The 13797-nt window shown below is 56.6% G+C and overlaps 1 protein-coding gene and 1 long non-coding RNA gene across 6 annotated transcripts in view; one reads left to right on the forward strand and one right to left on the reverse strand.

Moving 5' to 3' along the window:
- Positions 1–2996: 2996 nt before the first annotated feature.
- LOC309854505 lies at positions 2997–8170 on the reverse strand. Its single transcript, XR_014306261.1, has 3 exons — positions 5446–8170; positions 4389–5360; positions 2997–3444 (listed from the first exon to the last, which is right to left on the reverse strand). It is a non-coding gene; the product is annotated as an uncharacterized lncRNA (long non-coding RNA).
- A 4848-nt stretch (positions 8171–13018) lies between these two features.
- LUC7L (LUC7 like) overlaps positions 13019–13797 on the forward strand; it is a 38726-nt gene continuing 37947 nt past the window's right edge. For 2 of the 5 annotated variants that reach the window (XM_082713726.1, XM_082713725.1), the window contains exon 1: positions 13019–13228. In XM_082713726.1, the coding sequence (XP_082569852.1) occupies positions 13168–13228 (61 nt within the window). In that variant the 5' untranslated portion in view covers positions 13019–13167. The remainder of the gene's footprint in view (positions 13229–13797) is intronic. The other 3 variants (XM_082713730.1, XM_082713727.1, XM_082713728.1) reach the window with 2 other exon arrangements.

Consider the following 13797-nt stretch of genomic DNA (forward strand, 5'->3'; position numbering starts at 1 on the left):
TAAAGCTTGCATGGCTTATCTTTGTCCATCCTTTTACTCTCGACTCATCTGTATCATTAAATATGTATAAAGTATTATACATATGTGTACACAAAGGTTACTTTTTTTTTAAGGTTTTATTTATTTGACAGACAGAGATCACAAGTAGGGAGAGAAGCAGCAGAGAGGGGATGCAGGCTCCCTCTGAGCAGAGAGCCCGATGCAGGGCTCGATCCCAGGACCCCGGGATCACGACCTGAGCCAAGGGCAGAGGCTTAACCCACTGAGCCACCCAGGTGGCCCCGTCTTTTTTCTTCCTCACATTCCAATACCCTTCTTTTCCATTTCTTTTCTGTTTCCAGAACATATTTCAGTCATTCTTTTAGAACAGGTCTGGGGCAACAAACTGATTTTCTTCCCCATGATAATGTCTGTGTTTCTCCACTGTTCCTGCGGAATCCAAACACCGCTGGTGGGATCCGGGGCTTGGCCAGGCTTCCACCCCGCCTCCAGGCTTCCCTGGTTTCTACTGGGATGGTTCTTCCCTGTACCCAGTCAAGAGGTCAGTGTCTCTCCTGACGCCTTTACATGTTTGTCTTTGTCTTTAGTTCTCAGAAGCTTCCCTGTCTGCGGTTTGCTCCAGTTCCTGAACCTGTAAGTTTACGTCTTTTACCAAGTCAGGGATATCCACAGCCATTCCTGTGGTTTCCCGGAGCAGCGGCAGCACCCGTGTGAGCCCCAGGCCCGGGTCACAGGGACGCCGCGGTCAGACGCCGGCTTTTGGCCAAACTCCAGCCATGCGGTGTCCTCTGTTTCTTCCCTTGCGGCTCCAGTGTGTGTGTATTTAAACAGAAGACGCGAGGGCATCTGGGGGGCTCGGGTTCAGCAGCCAGATTCTTGATTTTAGCTCAGGTCATGATCTCAGGGTCCTGGCATTGAGCCCCGCGTCAGGCTCTGTGAGGACCGTGGAGAGTGCTTGGGACGCTCTCTCTCTCCAAAATAAATAAATAAATAAATAAAATCTTAAAGCAAAAAACAGACTATCTCTCTCTTCCCCTTTTCCTGTGCCCCTCTCCCCACCCCACTTGCCCTCTCTCCCTCTCAAAGAAGTAAATAAATAAAAATAGAAGTGAATTGATTAAACTACTCAATGAATGATTAAAAAATATTTAATTTGAAAAGTTTATGTATTTATTTGTCAGAGAGAGAGAGCACATGCACCAATGGGGGAGCGGCAGAGGCAGACGCCCCACACAGCAGGACGCCCCATGCAGGGACTCAGGCCCCAGATCAGGCCCTGAGCCAAAGAGCCACCCCAGCGCCCCATGGAGCTTCATAGGTAATCTGCGGATACGGTGCGGTGAGTGAGGTCTGGAGGGACTGCTCCAGCCCAGAGGAGCGAGAACACCTCCCCTGTTGCCCCGTCCCATCGGAGACCTGCTGTCCCAGAACCATCCCCATCCAGAGTCTGCGCTGCCACATCTCACCCCTTTCCAACACGGAGTCTTGCAAGTGTCTGGAGAGCAGCTGCGGAGAAGCCCCATCAGGTGATTTTCTCCCCCTTCACTTACTGTGAGGCTCCCGCGGTGGACAGAGCCTTGGTGGTGGGGGGGGGGGAGGCGGGAAGCCTAACCCTAACACTTTTCCGGAGCGCAGTCAGCCTAGAACATCCCTCCATTTCACAGCCCACAGCACATGCATCTGATATTTATGAAGACTTTTCTGATTTTTCTAACCAAATATGACCCAAAGCCAGTCAACATTTCTGGCTATTTGGCGGGGGGGGGTAGAGACATCAGAGTTGAGGGACACTGATTTCCCCCTAATCTAAGTCACGAGAAGGGCACAGTCCAGGGGAGTGGCTAGGCCTGGAGGCTCACCCCGTATCTGGAGCACCTTGTCCATGTTACCAACCTGGCCTGTCTACAAAGTTCCTGCTTGCCCAAGAGATTAGGTAGAAAAGGATTTTGTTAGGAAGAGACTAGACAGGGGCACCTGGGTGGCTCAGTGGGTTGGGCCTCTGCCTTCGGCTTGGGTCATGATCCCAGGGGCCTGGGATCGAGTCCCACATTGGGCTCTCTGCTCAGCGGGGAGCCTGCTTCGCCTCATCTCTCTCTCTGCCTATTTGTGATCTCTCTCTCTGTCAAATAAATAAATAAAATCTTTAAAAAAAAAAAAAAAGGAAGAGACTAGACAGTATCCAGACTGATAAGAAGCACACTAAGGGTGGCCAAGACCACAGCAGAGACCACCCCCACGGAAGCAGCCACCTGAACAAGGCTCCCGGGCCCCTAGACCCTGCCTCACTCCCCATGGCCTCTCACAGTGGGCTCCTCCCAGGACAGGCTGGGCACCCCTCCAGCTGTGGGGTCCCCAACAACCCTGTATCCTCAGGTGGGGCTTTCCAGGTGCAGCTGGACCCCTTCCCTCCCCCATACCTTCACCCCATGTGCCAGTGAAGTCTGGAGACGGCAGCAGACGCACAGCACAAGTCCTACGCAAAGAGAGCAGACGCTATCCTGAAGGAGAAGCTTCTTTCAAAGGTAGAGAAATACCATGAAAGTGTTAGCACCTGAACTTCCTAGTCCTGCTGCTGGAGCTGCCTAGTTTCCTCAACACACTGGGGTCCACAGTGAGCAACACCGAAGGCCACGATCCACCTCTGGCAAAGTCTGGCCTCTTCGTGCTGTTTTTATATTGGGGTCAAGAATGAGCAATTCTGAGAAGTAAGATACTAAGTTCTTCTTTGTAACATCTCTGAAAATTCAAAAGGCTTCCTTTTGAAGGAAGGGTGGCCTAGGACGGGCCACGCGCAGAAGAGCAGCCACTGCGGCCTCCGGAAGAACCCACCTTTCTGGGAGGGGGTCATGGGCAGAGTGACATGGGAACCCAGGCCGCCGCGACCCTGCTGCCTGAGGACTAGAGGCCGAACCAAATGCCGACTTCTGGCTCTGGCCCAATCTCTGCAGGAGCGAACTGTCCCTGAGTGCTTCTGTATGAATCCCTGGCTCCCTTCAATTACTCTTAATATCTCTCTTCTTATTTTTTTAATCATTAATAGAATTCTAAGACTTTGTCCCAGTGAAAGTAACCATCCACTCCCTGGGAAGGGACAGCAAGGCACCTCCAGCAGCCCCCTAGAACCCGAGCTGAGGGGGTCAGGGGTGGGCGGGGTGGGTGCAGGACGTGGGGGAGGGGCGGCAGTAAGGGATGGGGGAGGGCAGGGAGGAAGGGCGCCGGGATCCTGTGGGTCAGCTGTGTATCTGATCGCATCTGATGGCACTGCTGACTGCAGATCCTCCCGAGATAAAATCTCATCCAGGGAGACCCATGTACAAATGAGCCCAGGTAGGAACCAGTGAGACGGCAGGGTGGGATGTCTGTGCCAAGGTCGACTTCCTGCTTCTGATAATGTGTACAGTTACGTAAGACATCTGAGTGGTGCAAGGACAATCCACACAATTTCTGTAACATCTCGAGAGTCTACAATTAGTTCAAAACAGAAAAAAGGAAAACCTCTGGCGAGAGGGTGTGGCTCGGAGCACCAAGCTAGCTGGGAGGAGGAACCAGCTTCCCCCCAGGCAGCCTCGGGTGAGGTTTCCGCTCCTGTGGTGTGAAGCTCTTTTGTTCCGAAGGCAGGAACTCTGTGTGCTTTGTTTTGCCCGTTTTTTGGGCAGAATATCAACAACAGTGGAGCTCTGTGGTCACTTGAAGTCATTTTGCAAGAACAGCCAAACCCGGGGGCTACAATTCTCTATTCCAAAATAACGACCAGCTTTCTGAAAACCACACCTAGCAATCATTTCCCTTCCCACCGTGGAAAAGAAAGATACTTCAGTTCTTCCGGCATAGCCGGCTTTTAATGATACCGTGGAACACCCAGGGCACAAAGCAAACGGCAGAGATCACTCAGGGTCACGATGTCCAAGGACACCGCCATAGGGGCGCCTGGGTGGCTCCCTTGTTGGGCGTCTGCCTTGGGCTGGGGTCATGATCCCTGGTCCTGGGATCAAGCCCCAAGTTGGGCTTTCTGCTCAGCGGGGAGCCTCCTTCTCCCTCTCCCCTTCCTCCCTGCTTGTGCTCTATCTCTCACATGAACAAAATCTTTTTTTTTAAAGATTTTATTTATTTATTTGACAGAGATCACAAGTAGGCAGAGAGGCAGGCAGAGAGAGAGGGAAGCAGGCTCCCTGCTGAGCAGAGAGCCTGATGTGGGGCTTGATCCCAGGACCCTAAGATCATGACCTGAGCCGAAGGCTTCACCCACTGAGCCACCCAGGCGCCCCTCAAATGAACAAAATCTTAAAACACAAATAAAAACAGAACCCTGAACAAGCGAAGTTTCCTCAGTCCTATTGTTAACCTAACAGGACTCCAGAGTCAGTACTTTTGACTCTCCCACGACTTACTTGGGTTTCTCAGGGCTCTTTCTGGGGCCAAATGAGAAAACCTTCCATGGCACGGTCACCAATAAGGTCTTTCCAGATGAAGCCCACCCCTGGCTTTTCCAGCTTCGCCCTACTGCCTACGAACACTTCTCACCGGAGGCGAAACCACAGGGTGAGCACAGCGATCCTCTGCAGGTGGGGTGGTGGTGGTGGTGTGTGTGTGTCTGGGAATGGGAATGGGAAATGAAATTATCCTGGACCGGAAGCGGAGGGTGGGGGGTGTTCCGGACTCACCAGGGCCGTGCTCAGGAGCAGGGTCGGGGCAGGGCTCTCAGAGCAAGGGAGGCGGTGCTGGGTGGAGGTCTGCGCCCAGGACAGCCCGGAACTGTCCTCCCAGGGACAGACCTCACTCTCCTGGCGAGGACCCCCAGGCACTGTGGGGCGCCTGGCTCAAGACCCAGCAAGGCCATTAGTACCACGTGCTGACCAGGCCCGCGGAAAGGCTGAGAACTCAGCGTCCGAGATTCCTCCCCGAAGTAAACCTGAAGGTCTATGAGTGGTTGGTTGATTTCCATTCTGACTTTTCCCCATAAAGAGGGAATGAGAGGAACGTGAAAGGTATTTTGCCTCTAAGAGGACCATGAAACATCTGAAACCCTAACCCAGACATCGGGTGTGCTTAGGCATTAGCTGTCCTCTGCTAGCACAGGAAAGACCCAGAGCACGGGTCACACACACCCACGTACCAGAGGCTTCTCCAAGCCCCACCCGGGCACATGAGGCTCGCCTGCATGTCCGTGACACGAAACGTGAGAAACAGGAGAGGAGTCTGGGGGGACTGGTGACACTCATTAATACCAGTCAGTAACTGCGACAGGAAAAAAGTCTGGATTCCTGTGCATGGCAGTAAATGGGCACTTTCTAGCTACCGAGATGGAACGAGGAGCCTTTCACTGAACATCCAAGCTGTTACACTGTAAGAGGGGCAAAGGCCTTGAGGTAAAGAGACTCCCGTGCAACCCCCTTTCTGGTCAGTTCCCACAGCTGGGGTCGCCAGGACAGAAACAGACCGGGTCACAGGATGCTGAGACAGTCACTGACTGGGATTTTCTCCCATCAATTCCGAGTCATCAATGGTAAAACGAAACGTCCACTTTTTAACTTAATGTCAAAAAGCAAAGAAACGGAGAGAAATGTGGTGGAGGAGAAAGAAAATGCATGAAAAGATGAGACCTTAAGGATGCCTGGAGAGACAGCAGCCTGTGGCCGGCGGGGGTGATTCCCAGGCAGGCTGGCGCCCAGCTGCCGTGGGTGTGCCTGCTCAAGGCCACACCAGCCCTCCTCGTGGAAGGGAGGAAGCGCCAGTCCCGGGGAAGGATCAGACAGAACACGCTGAGGCAGGCCGTCCACACTTGAAGGGGGCAAGAGTGCTACAGCGTCTGCGGAAGATATATCACCTGTCTCTCTGAGGCTCTTTCTCTAAGAACGCTTTGCTGAGTCAGAGACAACAGAAAATGTAAATTAGAAAAGTGTCATCCTAATTGTTAATGGACTAAGAAAGTACAAAAGTTCTGGCAAGGGCAGAAGGAAAACTGGCAGGACCCGTAACTGGCGATTCTACCTACATTATGGAAGCAGGGGGTCTAATTTTTTTAACTAAAACTCAATCTTTTTTTTTTTTAAGAAAAGATCACTGTGGGGTACTTTGTTAAGAAATCCCCTCCTAACTTTTTAATTTTTTTTTTTAAAGATTTTATTTATTTGTCAGAGAGAGAGCGAGTGAGAGCGAGCACAGGCAGACAGAGTGGCAGGCAGAGTCAGAGGGAGAAGCAGGCTCCCTGCGGAGCAAGGAGCCTGATTTGGGACTTGATCCCAGGATGCTGGGATCATGACCTGAGCCGAAGGCAGCTGCTTAACCAACTGAGCCACCCAGGCGTCCCCTCCCCTCCTAACTTTTAAAATTTTATTTTTACAGCATTCTTTTCAGGAAATTTTCAGATTGAGCGCACTGTCCTCTGTCCTTTGGGGCCACATCCGCACGGACTTTAGGGACTGTCCGCCAGCCAGCTGACCGGTGCGCCCACGGTTTAAGAATGTCTGTCACATGAGGAGCCCTGTGTCGCGGCCGGGAGCGGCCAAGTCTTCCCACAGCAGTTTGACTTGAGGCATTTCAGAGGCCTGCGGAAGATGCCAGCAGGCAGCCCTGGACTTCTGGCCAAGCAGAGCAGAAGCCAGACAACCATGGCTACAGTGTTCTGTTGTTTACAGATGAAGACTGTTTCCTCTCTTCCCCAAGAAAATCCTCTGAAGACAAAGAACAGGCCCTTCGCCATCTGCCACAGGAGAACAAATCTGAAGGTCATGGCTCCCGGACGAAGGTGATGCGGTCAGCGCCCAGAGACCTTGGCACACGGGCTGCTGCCTTCACCAAAATGCCAAGGGGAGCCTGACGGAGGGGGGTCCACTGCCCCCCAGGTTTCAGACCGTCTGTGCACATTGGACACTACTACACGGAATCGTGCACCGTTCGTCCAGAAAACAGCACAGAGCAGCCTCTTTCCTGAACTCTAAGGCAGATTTTATTTCCTTCGGGTGCTAGGCCAGTGCCCGAAGAGAAGCATTACTTCTTGTCCCTCCGTTAAGGGAACGGTGTGGGGGTGGGGCAGCAAGAGCCCTTGAAGACATAAGTGTGACCCCGAGTCCCTTGCGTCTGACCGAATCTGCAAGACCGGCAGGATTTCACTTCACGCACTGGTCACCGTGACTTCTCACGTGAATGTTTAAATATCCTCAACAGGACGGCAACCCTCCTGGGTCTCCTCCCTCCTCGGGAGCTCACCTTGCCTCGCTGCCCACCCAAACAACAGAACAGTAAAAAGTATTTGTAGGAGCAGAGGCCCGCAGCCCCATGAGCCCATCAGCGGGCTCGACTGTCACCGACCCAGGGCTGACCGTGAACTTTGCCCCACACCCCACCTCCGAGCTTACAAAACCGTCCACTGGAGAGGCCCGTGGCTCTGCTGGTGTCCTCCGGGAAGCAGCACTCCTCTTCTCTTCCTTCTTCTTGTTTTTCTTTTTTGGACATCATATCCGAACGAGCTAAGCTCCATTTAACGTTTTATAGAGTGGGGCCAAAATTCATTAAGTGTATAAAGACCAGTTTTGAGCGAGATTAGAGTATGTTCTGAAACATCCAACAAATGCTGTGGGTTCGAACGTGTCTCCCTCTGCAGGTTAGCCCCCCTGCTTTCGGTGATGGTCCTACAACTTCTCACCTGGGCTTGTGCAGCTCTCTCCAACTGTCTTTCCTGGATGCTGTAAGAGACAGCTTTCTCAAGCATCTCCTGAAAATGTCCTTCCCCTGCTGACAACCCCTGAATGATTCCTCAGGACTTTAGAACAAGAACTCAAGACGCCTCCAGTCCAAATCCTACGTACCGGATCTGTTCCCCAGTCACACTGCTGATCTGTGCACACCGTTTCTCGGTCCTTCCTCCTCCAGTGACTCCAAGTGCTTTCAGAACCCACTCTACCTGACCTCCCCATCACTCCAGTCAGTCCTCACTGAGCCACTGCTGAGACCAACCCCTAGACTGTGAGGGGCCTGAGGGCCTACACTTGTTTTTATTGACTTTGTTTTTCTGTAAAATAAAAAAAATTCTGAGTAAATGCCCACATCTTGCATCTGTGTTTTATTGGAAGAGTAATTGTTAATGGATTTATTAACTAACTGTTGCTTTGAAATCTACAGCTTGCAAAGGCAGCTTACTTTTATTTTTTTTAATTTTTATTTTTTAAAGATTTTATTTATTTGTCAGAGAGAGAGAGAGAGAGAGCGCGCGAGCGAGCACAGGCAGACAGAATGGCAGGCAGAGGCAGAGGGAGAAGCAGGCTCCCTGCTGAGCAAGAAGCCCAATGTGGGACTCGATCCCAGGATGCAGGGATCATGATCCGAGCCGAAAGGCAGCTGCTTAACCAACTGAACCACCCAGGCATCCTGGAAGCTGACTTTTAAAACCTGATTTTAGGGACGCCTGGGTGGCTCAGTTGGTTAAGCAGCTGCCTTCGGCTCTGGTCATGATTCCAGCGTCCTGGGATCGAGTCCCACATCGGGCTCCTTGCTCAGCAGGGAGCCTGCTTCTCCCTCTGCCTCTGCCTGCCATTCTGTCTGCCTGTGCTCGCTCTCTCCCCCTCTCTCTCTCCGATAAATAAATAAAAATCTTTAATAAATAAATAAATAAAACCTGATTTTAAATAATGGTATAAATCACCTGTAGGGGTCACTGTGACTCCCTAACATCCATTCTCTCCAGGAACAGCACCTTAACTTCCCTCGGGAAAGTGCACTTTCCTACGTGCCCCATGTAGTTCTGGTGGGACTGACTCACCCCACTTAGGGGAAGGCTCCCTACCCTGGTCTAGCTGACTGATTAGACCCCAGATGAGTATTGGGCCCAGAATTCACCTGGAATTGCAGGGACTAGGCTGCTCTTCTCCTGCAGGAGTGGTCAGTGGAATGGTGGTTTAAAACATCTCTGATTTGCCAATAATGCTGACAAACAGAATTCTGCAGAAGTCACAGAATCAGAATTCCTAAGCCAGGTCACAAAAAAGCACTGTGGTTTCCATTCTCCTCCCCCTCATCTCTGATCCCTCACTCCGAGGAAGACCGCCGCCACATGAAGGCCCCACGGAGAGGCCCGCCAGACAAGGAAAGGAGGCCTCCTGCCAACGGTCCGTGGGAACTGAGGCCTCCAGTCTCTGGTCCTGTGAGTTCCATCCGGAACCCAGACCCAACAGTCCCGGTCCAGACCTCAGATGACCACAGCCCCAGCCAAAGTTTTGGTTGGAACCCGGTCAGTCTCTGAACCACAGTCACCTCACCAAAGCTACCCCTGAACTCTGGATGGGCAGCAATGGAGATGATACATGTTGGATGTTTGGGGCACCTGGTGGCTCAGTCAGTTAAGTGTCTGATGCTTGATTGAGGCTCAGGTCATGACCCTCAGGTTATGAGATCAAGCCCTGCTTTGGGCTCCATGCTGGGTGGACAGCCTGCTTGGGACTCTCTCTCTCCCTTTGCCCCTTCCCACCTCTAAGAAACAAGTAATGCAGGATGTTTCAATCCATTGGTCCCCCACCCCCACCCCGGGGATCGTGACCTGCGCCAAAGGCAAAGGTTAAATGCACTGAGCCACCCAGGCGCTCTAACCTATGAATTTTGGTGTTGAGTTTTACGCAGCAGCAGATAACTAAATAAGTAGCCAGACGGAGGTAGGAACCCAAGGGAAAAGGCCAACCCAGAAGCAGGGCAAGAGGAGGTATGTGAAAGATGGGGGCCCAACAAGACCTCCTTCTCACACCCCTACCAAGTCCTGAGGACTTCGTTTAAGTCACGAACCCCTCCTATTCTTGGTCCCATGAACTTTCCTGTATGAAAGCCAGCAGAACCCCCCAGAGGCTGAGCTACTTTTTAATGACTTCTCAACACTTAAAGTCAAAAGCACTCCAATCTTGCAACCAGGTCCAGAAAACTGGTAAAATGCACGAATAAATGTCCAGGTGGTGCTTGATCACTTCCGTCTCACGTTTCCTGCTCTGTGCTCCGTCTTCAGCATACATACACACAATTACAGGTTTTGCGTATTTGTCAGAGAGGGAGCACAAGCAGGGGGAGAGGGAGAGGGAGAGGGAGAAGCGGGCTCCCGACTGTACACGGAGCCCGACGCGCACGGCTGGATCCCAGCACCCCGAGGCCATGACCTGAACCGAAGGCAGCCGTGTCACAGACCGGCCGCCCAAGCGCCCCGCAGCCTCGGGGTTTAGTTTATTCTCTGTACCTCCCACTGGAATGGGGCTCCCCGAGGTCAGGTATCCTGACCCGCGCGCAGGGCGCTGCTCCGAGCACCTAGAGACGGGCCTGGCTCCCAGCGGCGTCGGGGCTCGCTGAGTCGGCCGAGCTGGTCCAGCCGCTCCGGAGAACCGCGGCAAAGGAGGGAGAGCCTGCAGCGCGGGGCTGGCGGCGGACACCTCGCCGGCCGGTACCCGGGGAGGGAGGACTGGCCACCGAGCTCCCGGCGGACATCCCTGGGCGTCCACGGAACTGGGTTATGGGTTAGGAGCTGCAATTAACTAGCTGCAAATAAGGAGTCGCCTCCTCGGTAGCTCCTCGGTCCGCTCAAGGTCAGACTCTCCGTCGGGTCACTGCCGGTCAGTTCCCAGGGCCCGGGGCTCCCGGACAGCCGCCTCGCCGCGCCCGTCCCAGCTCCGCCGCGCCCCCGTCGGCGGTCCGCGCCGCAGGCGGGCAGGCATCGGCCGGCCTCTGCGTGCTCCGCTGGCTCAGTGTCCCGAAGGCAGCGCGGGGGCAGGACGCGAGCCCCGAACGCCCTCCCGCGCACACCCGGGTGGGCACCACCCCGCGCCGCAGCGCACTCGGGGGACCGGGGCAGCCGCTCGGGGCGCGGACGGCGGGGCCGGCTTACCTGCTGCGCGGCCAGCGCGGGCGGGAAGCTCCCACCGGGCACGTCCGTCGGTGCGCACCCGTGGGGGCTGCAGGGCCGGCGCGGCGGGCGACCGGGGGGCGCGGTCTCGCTGCGCGGCCGTGTCCCCGCGGCCCGACCGCCCAGGTGCAGAGAAGCGGTGGCGAGCGGAGAGGTGGGGCCCCGCGCGAGCCCCGCCGCGAGCGCGCGCGAGGAGGTCGAGGCCGCGCTCACGCACCTGCCGCCGCGCCCTCGGCCCCGCCCACAAGCGTCACTTCCGGCAGGCGGGGGCGGGGGCGGAAGCGCGCGGGAGGGGTGGCGTTCGGCCCGCGAGCCCAGCTCGCGGAGGGGGCGAGCGGGCTCTGCAGGGGGCGGTCCCCGCGGCCTTGTGCGGCCTCCCCGGGCTGGCCGCGGCGGCTCCGGCCGTGGGTCAGTCGTTGCGCTGCGCGCCCGGTCCCGCCTGCGCCAGCTGCGTGTGTGGCAGCCACCGCGGCTCTGGACCCCTTCCCGCCCTCACCTCAGGGAGACCGTCGGCTGGTCCTGCGCGCGGTCCGAGGGCCCCTTCCCGCCCTCACACGCCGCACGTGTCCCCGGGGCCGTTGCGGTTCCCGTCCGAACGCTCAGTTTCTGGGTCGGCGTGGCCTCGGCCGAGGGCGGCGTAGGGAGGCCGCGGTCTGTTCTTCATGGTGGTTCCCGACAGTGCTCGCGCTGCGGGTCGGCGCAGTTTCCCAGCAAAGGTCCCGGCCACGTTGAGAATGGGGTGTGCGGGTGCGTCTGTGTTCGTGGTGCGCACGCGCGGAGTGTCGGGGTGTCCTGGAGCGGACCCGGCGGCTTGCTGACCACCCCATGGTCCTATGGATGCGCGGCACGAGCCCCCACAGGCCCCCACAGCCTTCGCCCCCAGGGAGACACAAGGAGGCCCGACCCGCGTGGCCCAGCAGAGCTCACGTGAGGGGTGGACAAAAGGGACTGTTCTCTGCTTACGGGGGGAAGAGGCAGCTGTCCCTCTCCCCTCTTTAAAGGGTCTGCCCGCTCCAGTCCTTCGGTATGTTAGCGAGTTCCCCCAGGGCCCCACGGCCCCAGCGCCTCTTGGCTGGTGTCCCCAAGCTCGGGCCTCTCTCCTTGAAGTGTGCGTGCCTGCGACGGGAACGTGTGCTGTCCGGGGCCTAGGCACCTACCCCAAAGGCAGAATCCGTGGCCCGCCCTCTAGAGAAGCGACGCGACTCTTCCGGACCAGAGGAGACGACGGCACAAGCAAACGGCTGCAAAGCTGATGCCGTCGGAGGTGAAGGGTCCGAGCGAGCCCCGGCTTTTTACAAACAGGGAAGCGGGGTTTCCCCAAGCGCTTCTGTCTGCATCTTCCACCTGTCCGTGCCTCCCTGCTCTCCCCGTTTCTGTGCCGGTACCGCACGCTCTAAATCACGAAGTCCTTAGAGTAACTCGGGGATGTCTGCTGGGACAGGTGTCTCCACCTTTCCGTTATGTTGAAAAGCTGTAGCCATTTACTCTCCAGTGACATTTTACAACCAGGCCAAGTTTCACCAAAACAAACCCAGAGGGGCCTTTATTTTTTGTTTGTATTTATTAATTATTATTATTATTATTAAAGATTATTTATTTATTTATTTGACAGACAGAGATCACAAGTAGGCAGAGAGGCAGGCAGAGAGAGAGAGGGGAAACAGGCTGCTTGCAGAGCAGAGAGTCGGATGCCGGGGCTCGATCCCACGACCCTGAGATCATGACCTGAGCCGAAGGCAGAGGCTTAACCCACTGAGCCACCCAGGCGCCCTATTATAATTTTTTAAGGTTTTATTTATTTGACAGAGAGAGAGGGAACACAGCAGGGGGAGTGGGAGAGGAAGAAGCAGGCTTCCCGCTAAGCAAGAAGCCCCATAGGGGATTCGATCCTAGCACCCTGGGATCCTGACCTGAGCTGAAGGCAGACGCTTAATCCAGTGAGCCACCCGGGTGCCCCTATTTTATTTTATAATTTAATTTAATTTATTTTATTGCAGTTTGTCTCAACAGAAAGGTCTCCGAACCTAGAGCAAAATCAGGGTTGGTTGGACCCTCTCGGCTGGTCTCCCCCAGGGCGGAGTTTCAGTTCCTGTTCCGCCCACCACACCCATAAACTACATTTCCCAGCAGGCTCAGCGCCTCCGCCTACGCACTTCCTCCCGGCGTTCCCCGCGGCAGGAAGGAGCCGAGCGGGCTCGAGGCCGACGCGACCAGGTTTCGTCGCTGCTGCCGCCGCCGCTGCTGCCCCACCGCTCTGAGAGGACTCGTAGCCGCCGTCCCTGCCGCCCTCGCCGGCCACCATGTCCGCCCAGGCGCAGATGCGGGCCCTGCTGGACCAGCTCATGGGCACGGCCCGGGACGGTGAGTCGGAGCGGCCGGACCGGCGAGGGGTTGGGGCGGGAGTGAGGCGAGGCCGCCGGGCGGCCTGAGGCGGGGGCCGCGACCGTCTGCGCCTGCGCCGGACACCCTCCCCCTCCCCCGCGCGCCGACCGCAGGCGCCGGGCCTTTGTCTGAGGCGGCGGCGGCGGCCGGCTTCTCCCTAGCTGACGGCAGTGCCCCGGGTGGCTCCTGCCTCGGTGCCCGAGTCGCGGGTGGGGCTCCAGCCCCGGTCCCACGGGCCGTCCTGCGGCTTTCTCCCTGGCCGGCGCCGCGCCTCGCCCCGCCCCCCGCCCGCGGCCTCGCGCCGCCGGGCAGGCCGCGGAGTCGGCGAAGGGCGCGCGCCGGCGTGGGCTGCACTTCGCCGGCGGCGGCGGCGGCGGGGCTCCGCGGGAAGGACGCTCCGTGCCAGCCGACGGGGCCGGGCGGGCCCGCGGCCCCGGGCGTGGCTGCCGTGCCCGGCGCCGCCGTCCGTGGAGCTTGTGCAGCGCGGGTTCCCGCGGCGCCGAGCGGGCCGGCCCTCGCAGCCGCGCGGGGGCCCTCCGTTGAGCTAG

This window comes from Mustela nivalis (assembly GCF_964662115.1).
Source record: "Mustela nivalis genome assembly, chromosome: 19".
In the NCBI taxonomy this organism is placed as follows: Eukaryota; Metazoa; Chordata; class Mammalia; order Carnivora; family Mustelidae; genus Mustela; species Mustela nivalis.